The sequence below is a fragment of the Bidens hawaiensis genome, unplaced genomic scaffold (assembly GCF_021521415.1).
Source record: "Bidens hawaiensis isolate Kalapana, Puna unplaced genomic scaffold, B.hawaiensis_p1.1 tig00022311_1, whole genome shotgun sequence".
NCBI lineage: Eukaryota > Viridiplantae > Streptophyta > Magnoliopsida > Asterales > Asteraceae > Bidens > Bidens hawaiensis.
Genome location: NW_027493467.1, coordinates 148,240 through 161,397, shown reverse-complemented (window position 1 = coordinate 161,397; position 13,158 = coordinate 148,240). Strand labels below are relative to the sequence as shown.

Genomic DNA, 13,158 nt, shown 5'->3' with positions numbered 1-13,158 from the left:
TAGGTACGTTTAACAGCACCATAGTTTTTTTTCTTTTTAATGGCATCCAGAGTTGGTTATGGTTGGATAAGAAAACAGGAATGATTTTTTATATATTTCTTGAATATAAATAACTTTTATAAGTTTTATTATATTTTTAAAGATTATACACCGTAACACCTAGTATTTCTATTATCTTTATTTGTATTATTGTTGTTTATATTTTTTTTAAGATAGTAGTTTTTTATAAATATTATTCATTGAGAGTTTAATTGTACGACTAACTTCTTATAACAGCGTGTGACAAGCCAGTTTAATAAGGTGTCATATATGTTGTCGCGTAATCATATACATATGATACGTGCCTAAGATTGAATACGCTTTTGCTTAAAATGCAAATGTCACATTTTGTTGGCTTTTAAGCTTTGCACAGAAAAATCCTCTTCAAAGAAACCGCTCCTATAGAGTACTTGTTGGAAATTTCGGTTTATGAGCGTTACTTGGCGTGCAAGGTTAAGTAACAAGATTTAAGGAGTGGATAATTATAAACAATTAAATATGCTTAGATTTACTTGTTAGTATAATAATTTTGTCATATTATTTTGCAATCCTAGTTGTAGTCTAAACGTGATAAGTATTATGAATACCCGTGCTTTGAAGTTTAAAGATTGTAATTGAGTTTTGTGAAGTTTCTCAATAATAATAGCCGTGTTCGTGTTTAATACCTTATACCAATTCCATTATTCTTCCTCCCTCCCTCCATATCCCTTGAAGTGTAAGTTAATTGGCATGTGTTAGCAATACAAGGGAATCATCACACACTTATATATAGTGACATAGATAGATATGGCAATGAGGTAGGGACATAAATTATACGGTATATCTGAATGTTGTGCATACTACTGTATACTGCATATATGGTTTTAAATAATGGGCTTTTGTCATATCCTAACTTAGGACCCAAACAATAAGGACCAACCAAAAATCATGACCAGTAATAGTTTATCATTATATCCCTTCCCTCTAATCCTATATGATATATCAATAACTCAATAAGTAAAAATATGTTTGTGGGTTTATATCTTACATTAATATATATGAACATTTAGCACTAGACCATTAATTATTTTCATACTATATATGTATAAAATGCAGGGGAGGCTCGGAGGGTTTGCGAGCCGCACCATCGGTCGGGGCACACAAGTTTAGGGGGCACAAACTTTTTTATACATATTACATATATATGTTTTCGGTGTAAAAAATAAGGTTATTTGCAATGGTTTATGAGATAATTACATGTTCAGAATGATTTCTGCTTATAATAAATCGGTCGATAAAAATTTTATCCATGTATATTAGCAAATAAAATTTTCGTTAAGGCCTACGGGTCTTTTCATTTTGGCTCGGCTGAGGTATTTAAATTCTTGGAGACGGCCCTGATAAAATGATATATTGAGGTAGGGAGAGGTTAATTAGGTACCTAAAAAGTAATTTAAAAAAATATCCATAAACCTATTACCAATTATTGATCACAAAAAGGAAATCAAATTCAAGTCTAATAATTCAAATAGTTGCTAATCCAAGAGTGTCCACGTTCAATTGTAATTACTGCTAATCTTGGTATGAAATTTTTTGTCATTGGAGGTTCAACAAACACAGATTTCATGTGAAACATGAACTCAACACTAGAAAAAAGCCTTTTCATGGAATGGTTATTATAGCGTGCTTGAGGATTTGGATAGCAAGAAACAAGAAATTGTTTGAAGGTAAAGAAGCAAAAATGAAAGAGATCGTTGGAGATTTTAGGTCGCTTAGTTTTTTTGTGTTACAATAATAGATTTAAGTTTAACTCTCTAAAGTGGTCGAATTTGTGTAATTTTAACTCCATGTAATTATGGTCAGGTTTTGACTTTTTGCGTTGGTGATCAAGTCAAGTCTAGTCTGTGTTTGTGTGGGTTGTGAATAAAATTTACAGTTAGAAAAAAAAATGTTAGGTCAAAGTATATTGTCGGTTTATCTTGAAACTAAATCTAAACAACTTGATGAGAAAATTTAATAAAAGTATATCAGTGCAATTTATTAGACATGAACGAAAATACTTAATTTAGTTTAAAAAATAAAAGTGGCTTAGAAATTTATGAGTTTCATGTAGTCTTACTATGTTGTGCGAAACTAAACTTACTAAATTTATTCTTGTTAAAACGGAGTTAATTTGTTTTCATTTTTTTATGATTTCTTAAGTAACCCTCGAGTGTTTTTTTCTTTCTTTTTAGTATTGAAAGACGACATTTTATTAAACTAAAATTGAACTAGCGAGAGGCTAGGATACAACAAACAAAGCAAATTACATGAAATTAAATTACTCCAAACTGACTCCTCGAGAGAATCAAGTCTAGCTCGAAATTTTATCCAAAAAAACACCGAAGCATGAATCTCGTGGATAATGAAACCCTAACGCCACCATCAATGATGAATGATGTATATTAGCCCTCCACTTGATTAGTTTTTTGGTAAACTAATGTAACATAATTTTATTTTCATAGGATGAACTATCAAATCGTTTAACTTTGATTTAACACCATAACGTTGGATTCGGTGTTTGATTAAAGTAGTTGACATAACATGGGTCCAAGTTAATCTTGATTTGGAAGCATAGGAAAGACATTGAATAACGTGACACTGTTTTCACCAAGAATAGACAACACCTATTTGTCATTCAAATCATGATACAACTATCAACAAACTAATTTGTAGCAAAATAATATGAACTTTATATTTGTTTGCTTATCTTTTTCTAGAAGGAATATTGGTTTTTAATACCCTCAGCATTTGATTTATTACTCACTACTCTCAATTCACCCTTTTTTGTTTTTTACAATCCTGAACTTAACGAACCCTAACTACGTTAGTTTTGTTACTGACGTGAAATTTTTTATTAATAAAAGTAGGTTGTGGGTCTCACCTTCTTTCTTCAACGCGTATTACATCTTCACCCACCTTTAACAATTCAAATCCCTAGATCTCAAAAAACCGCTACTAATCTACTATTCCACCGTTCACCACCACCAATTCACCGCCCAAAACGAGTGCAAGTTTCTGGCGAGCACCATATCCATCATGTCACCGCCACCACCACATAAACCACAAACTCCACCCTCCGTCACCACCAACATCGCACCCAACCACCTTTCGGAATCGTCTGCTCGCTAGAAAAACGAATTGCAGGTTTCGAGCGAGCACCATCTTCATTGTCTCTCCATCGGTGCACGATCCCCATGATCTTCATCGTCTTTTAACACCTATGCACCATCTCCATTAACAGAAAAACAAGGTCACCGGAAAAACGAAGTTGTCGGAAAAACGAGGTCACCAGAATTTGAGGTTGTTGAGATTTTATGTTGAAGAAAGAAGATGGTGTGGGACCCACAACCTACTTTGTATTAACAAAAAAGTCCACGTCAGCAAGAAAACTAACGAAGTTAGGGTTCGTTAAATTAGGGAGCGCCGGAAACAAATAGGTTGAAGGTTAAGAGAGGTGGGTAACAAATCAAAAGTTAAGAGTGCTATCATTCAACGAGTGAAAGTTATGAGTATTAAAAACCAATATCTCTTTTTATAACTTTGGCATCTTTATTTAAGTACACAACTACATTGAAACCAATATTCGTTATTTTAAAATAAAACTTACTTATTACATGTTTTCAATTATAAATAATAAAGATTAGTTGTTTTCATAACTAAAATTAATACAACAATAAAACTTAGGATGATGATTGTCTTCATGTTTTTTGGGTCTTGTTTCTTGCTTGTTTTCCCTTTAGCGGAGTTTGTTTGCCGATGCTACACGAATCATACCCTTGTTCATCACCCACATCCGTGCTCATACCACGGAGATTTGTTGACATAGCCAATTTCCGCCAACTGAAAAACTTTTTCTTCTTCTCCGACAATTTTCCAATTTGCATTTGCATCAAGTGACACTGCCTCTCGAGCTTCGTCACATTTTCTTTTAGCTTCTTGATTTCCATTTGCTGAAGAGTCATAATATCTCTTGACGAGTGGCACCATTCCTGTGTGTCCAACCCTAGAATCGGGCTTTTGGAATTGTTAAATGACCGGCTCCAATCTATATGAGAATGAAGCTTGGCTTGTTCCGAGAAGAGAACTTGAATAACTGATCTGACTGGCAAACGTTCGTTTTGGGCGGCATGGAGGGATGCTTCCATCGATAACTTTTGACTATCGATTAACTTGCACAACATCTTTCTTTCTTGTTTCGTTATGTTCATGTGCGTCTATAAAATTAATAACATGCCATTATAGAATAATGAAAAGCCCGTAAATTGTTGATTATTAGTACAATTAAGCTCTTTATAATATTAAATTATAATATTAAATGTAACAATCTTTATCTATAAATAAAGTTTAACTCCTATATGTCATACTCATCACGGGAGGCTACACAAAAGGCCAAGTTGCAATTCCAATGTGCCAACACATTTATCTTCTTTATTCCTATTGCTGATAAATGACAACACACACATATTTTTGGTTCAATATATATAACAACAAAAACACTAAATTAATATTCAAATACTTGAAATATCTTGTGACATAAATACAAAAAAAATAGTAATGAGTTAAAAAATAAATTTAACTAGAGATAATTATTTATAAGAAAAAAACGAATTTGAGTTGACATTTTTCAAAAACTTGTCTTACTAGTTACTACCAAACCAAATACATCAACATATTTTTAATAAACTAAAAAATATAAATACATAATATTTTAATTTGTTAAATTTATTAGAAATTTAAATTGTTAAATGTTTAAAATTAATAGAATTATACTATGGATTAATTTTTTTAAACGACCAAATTACAATACTCTTAATACATTTTCAAAACTCCTATAAATATACATTCATTAACATTCATTTTTGGGTTAAAACTCATGACATCCCACTAAAATACAAGAACCTCTAGTCCTCTACAACCATCGTGTATTGAATTAACGTCGACTCGTCTCAAACTCGTCCCTCTATATCTTAACAATCCAATGACCGTTATATGTTTATGTTTAAACATTAACGAAAATAGTTTATTATAAATTTATAATCATTCTAATACATTTTAAATATATACCCTAATTACAATATTTTTTACCATATGAGCAATTATAACTTTTAAGTTTACTTCTAGACATATAGTTAAATAACAACTTACTTTTAAATAAGTATCAATGGCACGATACAACCCATCATCCGTGGCACGGGCTACTGCCGGCACAGCTCTGGCAAGCTCCATAAACTCCGGCAATCCGAGCTCCGAATCCACCGCGGCTTCCGCAAGGTAAGCATCAACAACCTTTGCAACCTTGAACATTCCAGCTCCACTTCTTAAACCATCAAGGTCCATTTCTACAAACCTCTTCACCAACCGGAGCATTAGTTCGACATCGAGTAACGTTCGTTTGATGTGACTAAAACACGGTATCATTAACTCCTTTAATGTCGCCTGGTCTAGCCTATTAGAGAATATTATAGAATATATTATTAAAGTCTGAGTATTATATTATTTAATGATTAAGACGTACTATTTGATTATAAAGGTTTCCTTATATTGTAACTTATATATATAGTTAAACGTGCATGAATACGAAAAGGTTAATCCGAAATAAAAAATGACGGTTTAGTATTATTATGGTATTATGTTTTTATAAGAAACAAACTTACATTTCGGTTTTAGTTTTTATATTTAATAAAAAATTAAAAACCGAACAAAATTTACGAATTTTGTAATTTTACTTTAAACAATTTTTCAAAATTTAATAAGCATGTAATTCAAATATTTTTGTTTAAATGTATAATAAATGTATAATAGTTAATCAGTTATTAAATAACAAAATATTTTAGTCTAAATGTATAATAATCAATCATTTACAAGTATTAAAAAACAAAATAATTTAAACCAAAATCCATTATTTTGGGCTAGATTTGGTTTTCAGTTCAAGATTTTCAAACTCAAATAGCAAAAACGAAACATTAAAAACCAAACGGTTTTCAAATATGCAAAAACCGAATTTTGGTTTTTGTTTCAATTTTAGCCCAAAACCGACCCAAACCAAACCGCGCACAACCTGCAGGCTACCCGCTTCTCCAACTCCTCCTGATAATTCGAATCCACTTCCACCATGTGAGATATCTTTAGTAACCGAAGAAGAAAGCTGCATGGAGCGGCATCATTTTCGGGTGGGAGAACCGACACAATTGTCTCGATAAAAAACCGCTTTTTGAGCCAAGACGCGGTGGCGCTTTGCGGTGGCGATTGGTGGTCAATGGTGGCAGGTGACGGTGGCTCGCCAGAGAGTTCGGGGATCCATTTGCACGCGTAATGTGTGATAATGGAACCAATGAGGTCGGGTCGGACACCTTTGGCTTTGAGGCCGGATAGGGTTTTAACGAAATAGTCAATATCGACAATGCAGGCGTCGTCGAGCCAGCATTTGGCTGCGAGGGAGGTAGGGCGGTCGACTGGGAAGTTGGATGAGTCTGGTGATGGTAGGTGAGTCATTTTTGTGTAGGGGTGGTGGTGAAGTAGTTTGGTTAACATGTTATATGTTATGTAGTTATGTTGTGTTACATGGGACATGCCTCATGTGGATAAAATCCGAAAAGGAACACGGACCATATGTTTGAGTTTCGTACTAAATATAAAGGTTTATGTGAATATGTTGGGTACTTGGATGACTTAAGGAAAGAATGGCTCAAATATAAGTCTATTATGTAAATAAAAAATACTTGAAATAAGTATCAACTTTAATTATAAAGAGGATAGAGTGTAAATAAGTGAGCATTACAACCACTTCCTCAAATTCTTTGAGTGTGTTAGAGCATTCATATCCCATTTCATATATTTTTTTTATAATTTAGCTAAAAAATATTATTCTATAAATTTATTTATCATTTTTCAAAATTCTTTCACATTCTATTCCCTATTCATATCCATAAATTAATTCTTTATTATTTTTTTCTCTTTTGTCTTATTATATAGTAAATGGTGATTGGGAGATATGTGATATATTGTATGGTATGGATAAAAAATGAGTCCCTGTATTTAGGGATTTACTTTAGTTGTCATATAACTCATCCATATAATAGGGAATGAACTGGAGAGGTGATTTTAATGGTTTTCTTAAAATTTACCCTAAATTATATGGGTTTGACAACTTTAGAGAATGAGTTGAGAATGCTCTTATTTACTTTATAAGGTTTGGTTTTGACTAGTTAAGAGAGAAATTATTATTGTTCATGATTAATTTGAAGAAAACATTATTCACTTTCTATAATTTTGAATCTTTTTTAAAAATGGTTGTTAGTGAATAAAACAGAAAAAGTAATGATAAATGTATAAAAAGTGTATTATTTAATTGAACAGAATAAAAAAAATATATAGTAATTTTTGGTATGATTTTAAATTTAAAGATGCATGAATGAATTGGGAGTGCTCTCACCAATACCGAACTATTCAAATTATCTTGTTAAAAGCTCAAACCGAGTCAAGTTTAAATGAGACAGGTAAAAACATGAGATCAATAATTTGATAATTCATATACCGAGCTCGACCAGGGTCAAGTGTCTAAAAAGTCTCTTACCGGTATAAATATTATATGTGTGTGTTTTGTGTATAGATGTATGTGAAACTATAATAAATGCAAAAATAGTTCGTATACACACATACCAATAACATATTATTCACATACCGCTAACGGATTATATGAGTTGTATAATATTTTTCACATATCATGTGAGTCATATAAGTATACGGTAAGTATACGGGTCATATGATATGTGAAAAAGTTTATACTACTCGTATAAATATATAAGGTTTATACGAGTTGTTACAAATCATTCAAAATGGGATGCAAAAGTCATACTAGTGAAATTAAGTATATTGACAATATTTAATTTGTTAGAAGTTAAACTATTTCTATAACTTTATACAACCCGTATAAAAAAATGGTGTGATGTACGTGTAGCAAGACACTCTGAGAAGGCAAATATTACTTACAATTCTTTAGAAAAATGCAACTTCTAATTCGGGCATTGTTGACACCTATTAAAGGACCAAACTAAATGGATTATGCTGCAAAAGAAGCTACAAAGCAATAGTGGACCAACCTAACCCCCGCCCCAACTCAGTGTCCTAACGACCTAGCCTATTGTCCTAACCTACAGATGATTTAGTTTTAAATCTTGAGATGGGAAATTTAATTGAGAATGATGTTATCGAATTGGACCAACCAATAGGTAAGAGAGCTAAGGGAAAGGATCACGGTATGATATGCAAGTCGAGGAAATCATCCAACTTAGAAAGATGAGGTATGCTTTTTTAGAGGAGTCTCGCGTACGTTCAAAAAAAAAGAGTTTTATCGTCTTAAAGCCGAGAAGATGACTAGTTTTTGGGTTTTGCCCAACTTGGCTTTACAATCCTTTTGTCTACAATAGATAAAAGGTATGATTAACAATATGTTGTTCCAATGAGCTCAAGGAGCCTCTTTAAGTTTTTATTGATTATAGGCATGATTAATGGTTTTGATAATTATTAAAAAAAATTTATTGAAATCTCAGTTATTATGTATTATCCTGTACTTGCTCGCAAACTAGTTCACATGGGTGATAGTCATTCGGAACGCTTTTTATCTTGTAAATACGTATGTTACCATTAAAATATAAAGATAGAGAATGTGATATGAAATGTTTTAAGATGAAAACAAATTTTAGAGCGGAATTTAAAGAAAAGTGACTTTTAGTTAAATTACAGAGAGAAACAGTTATGATTCGTAAACGCGTTAAAATAATATTCGCATTCCCTATCAACGTCTAGAAGTTGTTAGGCAAGACAAGGATGTGAGAATAAAACCAAGGCCATCTTTTATGGGCTAGCTGTTTTGTAATGGGCTAACTTTTGGTCCTTACATAAGAAGACAGTGATAGCCTTTAATGTACTTTTGTTCTATTCTATTACCCAAATCATTAAATCAAAATACGACACAAACATGTAAATCCAAGGCTCAAAAATTGTACCAAAACATTCTCTAGCATGTATATACGTATCCTCATTTGCCACGTCACATACAATAGTTAACAGAAAAATAATAATCCAAATATTAAAACATAAAAAGTAAGGTTTTTATTATACATGAAAAAGGTGTATGTGGTTAAAGTCACCAAATCATACGAGTTATATATCTATGAAATCATAAAGTTTTCAACCCAATCATCCCTTAACTACCAGAAAAAGGTTTCTTCTCCTTGCAAAGTTGAGAACAATATATAAAAGACTAAATTTCCGAGTTTAACGATAAGCATCGACAATCAACTTTCAGGAACATTTTACTTATGTTAATTTCTAACCGTATATATATATGCTACCTAGTTGATGGTTTTCCTTTGACTGTACGTATTTGTTTTGTTGAGACGATCGTCAATTTTCGACCTAATAACATATAAACATATATAGTTATTTCATATATTAGTAGTTGTCTTAACAAGCTCTAGCAATTTAGGGTTACTAGTCTATTTATGCATCTCATTGTATGATACCATACAATATAGTATATTGGAATTAGAATTCATATATTTGGAGAGAGAAAAAAGTGGAGACCATACAATTCATTGTATGACACATATAATTCTCTATGACACCTATATAATTATCATATAAGTTTCATAACTGTTCATTTTAAGTCAAATTAATTACTAAATAGTATTTTCGAATTACGTCACTTTATTTTGAACTTTTTAACATTTTTTTATAACACTGGTGAACATAATAAAAATTGGGTGACTTTAAAAATTAAAAAAAAAAAAAGTTTAGTGAGTTTTTGATCGTCATCCTTCACCGTTGCGTGAAGATCCCTGCATTATACTCACCATCGGTGCCTCCACACGTCATTGCCATCACCATTGCTCCTCTTCTTTCTCGTTCTGCCTTACTCCACACTCATAGCATTTTGCCTCACCGCTGCATGATCCTTGTGGCTGCCACATCATCGCCAATCTCAGCAATAGAGTGTCTATACTATATACCACATAACCTAATATAACACTTGGAAAACTTGATTACTTTAAATTTCCCATACTTAAAACTATAAAGCTATTTTTATAAGGAAAACTTAGTATATTGAAAATGAAGTTTCTAGGAGAACAATTGGGATTCAAGGTTGGAGAATCCTAGGAACTATTATTATCACTTATAAACAAAAGACATAACGAGGAGGTTGTTATCGTATTCAGAGCAATGAGTGTTTCTAACTCCTAACGAACATCCTTTTGTACACTCACCTTATTATTATTTTTAACGTATACCACATTATCACCTTATGGACCATTTTTGTCTTGTGTAGTATTATTCATTTATTTGTTTGAAAATTTCATTTTTGTTTTCCTTGTTTTGTAAAATTACGCGTATAGTCTTGACTGTTTGCTAATATGTTACGCTTTTGGTTAGGGGTGTTCATCGGCTTGGTTTTTAGTTTCTTCGGGTTGTAATGTAAAATCAGTTGTTGAAATGTGATCAAGTGATGAGGAGGTGATCCAGTAGTTATATACTTATATAGACCAATCTGACAGGAGTAACTTAGGGCCAGTGGCGGATCCAGGATTTTTTTTCAAGGGGTGCATAGTTTTTAGATGTTCCAATTTCATGGAGCCGGTTATAAAAAATTCTGGTCGGTTTGACGGTTTGGGTGGGTTGGATGGTTCGGGTCGGGTACGGTTTAGCACATAATAAAAATACGATATTGTAATATAAAAGACACCATCATTCAAGTAGCAAAAATCAACTTTCAAAACTAAACAGTAATTGCTAATAAGTAACTATTCCATATAAAGACTTTCATGACACCTGCTAGCTACAAAAAAATGCCAATATGGCTCATGTTGTTATTGTAAATTTTTCATGCAATTATTGTTTTGTTTGTTGGTGAAACACTCTATTGTAGATAAATTAAAGAAGATTGTAAATAGTTTTCATGCCTGCTAGTTGCTACAAAAAAAATGCCCAATATGGCTCATGTAGTTATTGTAAATTTTTCATGCAATTATTGTTTTGTTTGTTGGTGAACACTCTATTGTAGATAAATTAAAGAAGATCGTAAATAGTTTTGATGTATTACAAACCGTGGAAAGGAGGAGGCTAGAGGCAGAAAATCGTCGGAGGAGGTGGGAGCATAATTTGCGTTCGTCAATTATGTGGCTGGAAATTTGCAAGTTAAAACCCTAAAATATTAAAACACAAACCTTAAAAAAAGAGTGGGGGGGAGCAAAAAAAAACAAAACAAAAACGGCATGAACAAGCCTCGAACTTGGGACATCAATTGCAGCAACAAGTGTTTTTAACCACTCCACCAATTTTTTAGTTTGTTAAGATGGTGCACTTCAATTTTATAAGGGGGTGCACTTCATATTTTATATATAGAATTACACTATAATTTCGAAACTCAGAGGGTTCGCATGCACCCCCAACCTTGTACATAAATCCGCCCCTGCTTAGGGCTGAAAACGAGCCAAGTCGAGCCAGGGTGTGCTCGAGCTCGAGCTCGAACTTAATCGAGTTGACTCGAGCTCGGCTCGTTTTCTTTATCAAGCGGAATCGTTTAAAGCTCGAGCCGAGCTCGAACTCGTCGAGCTGGGCTCCTTTAATTTTTTTAATTTATTATTTATTATTTTTTATTTTATAAATTTTGATATATAAAAGACAACAATTATAATTTTGACATACATATTATATAAAATTTATAAACTAGAGAATTTTATAACTTTATATGTTTTATTTTAGTTATTATTTTATAAGATTTTAGGTATCGAATGACATAATATATGTATAATTTTTATTTTTTTATTTGTTGGTATGCTATTATTATATACAGATATTAAATTTAAGGTATAATTTAAACGAGTCGAGCCGAGCTAACGAGTCGAGCCACGAGCCGAGCTGACCCTAGCTCGAGCTCGGCTCATGTAGAAATTGTGCCGAGTCAAGCCGAGCTCATTTAGAATCGAGCTTTTTCGAGCGAGCCGTGAGCCGTAGGCTTTTTAAACAGCCCTAGAGAAACTTAACATAACGACCACTTAAAAAAGAGCACAACTTAGATTCGAGTGGAATTACGAAACCCAAACTTAAATAGAATGTGATTTGGTCCAGCTGTCAGACCCAAATTCCATCATTTAGCCCCCAGTTCCGCCAAATACGACTTTTTTATACAAACATTTCCCAAATTATCTTGAAGTGTTTTCTAGCCATCCTACGTAATTTAGCCCTTATTTAATGTATTAATTTTATGTTTCCCTTATTGTTTTATAATTTCGAAAAATTGACAAACCTGTCAATGTAACACCCCGGCCCCTCGCACCACCAATATTGTCTGCTCTGCTCACGAAGAGCTCACGGATTTGTTTTTGGTTGCCCAAAACGCGTTGGCGATGTTAAGAGGCAGGACATTACTTATGAACCAAGAATCTCTCTTGTCCACGACCGATGTGGGATAACCTAAGAGTGGGACGATGTTGTGTTTGCCAAGGGTGTTACAGTCAAAATTATAAATCCCATGTAGTCGTTTCAATATTAAGAATTCAATAACATTTCTTATTTTAGTAACGTCTCTCTTTTATTACGTTATCGCGCTATGCATCATAAGGAATCGAAGTGCGATGTCGATGACAATGTGAAAGAGTCTAGTTCGTTTTGAATTTAATCCGTTTAAACCAAGTTAAAACGAAGAGAAAGAGTCAACATTCGAGTCTGTGACATCATCATCATCGTACTCGGTATATCCCACCAATAGCAAAGCTATGGTAGAGTCTGAGAAGGGTAAGATGTAGACAGTCTTACCTCTACCACATAGGAATATAGAGACTGCTTCCGGTGAGACCCCCGGCTCGATAGTAGTTTTGCATCAAGCCTTGGACATAAGGTACATAACACTCAACCATCGGCCGATTAGTACATGCACCCTTGTCTTTCGGCCATCAACGCCACCACATGATGCCTGATTAACCTTCCGCCACTTTTAACGTTATTTTCACGAGATTAGTAAAATAACGTCAAAATTAGTGCAATTTCACTTTTGCACTAATGGGTTTAACAACTAGAGTTAACGGGATTAGTGAATTCGGG

General features: G+C 33.0%; 1 protein-coding gene across 1 annotated transcript; it reads right to left on the bottom strand.

Annotated features, from left to right (window-relative positions):
• Window positions 1–3,639: 3,639 nt before the first annotated feature.
• On the bottom strand, window positions 3,640–6,734 carry LOC143565280 (coleoptile phototropism protein 1-like). Its single transcript, XM_077052294.1, has 3 exons — window positions 6,119–6,734; window positions 5,206–5,506; window positions 3,640–4,274 (listed from the first exon to the last, which is right to left on the bottom strand). The coding sequence occupies exons 1-3, from the start codon at window positions 6,628–6,630 to the stop codon at window positions 3,759–3,761; spliced, it is 1,329 nt and encodes a 442-aa protein (XP_076908409.1). The 5' UTR covers window positions 6,631–6,734; the 3' UTR covers window positions 3,640–3,758.
• Window positions 6,735–13,158: the final 6,424 nt, after the last annotated feature.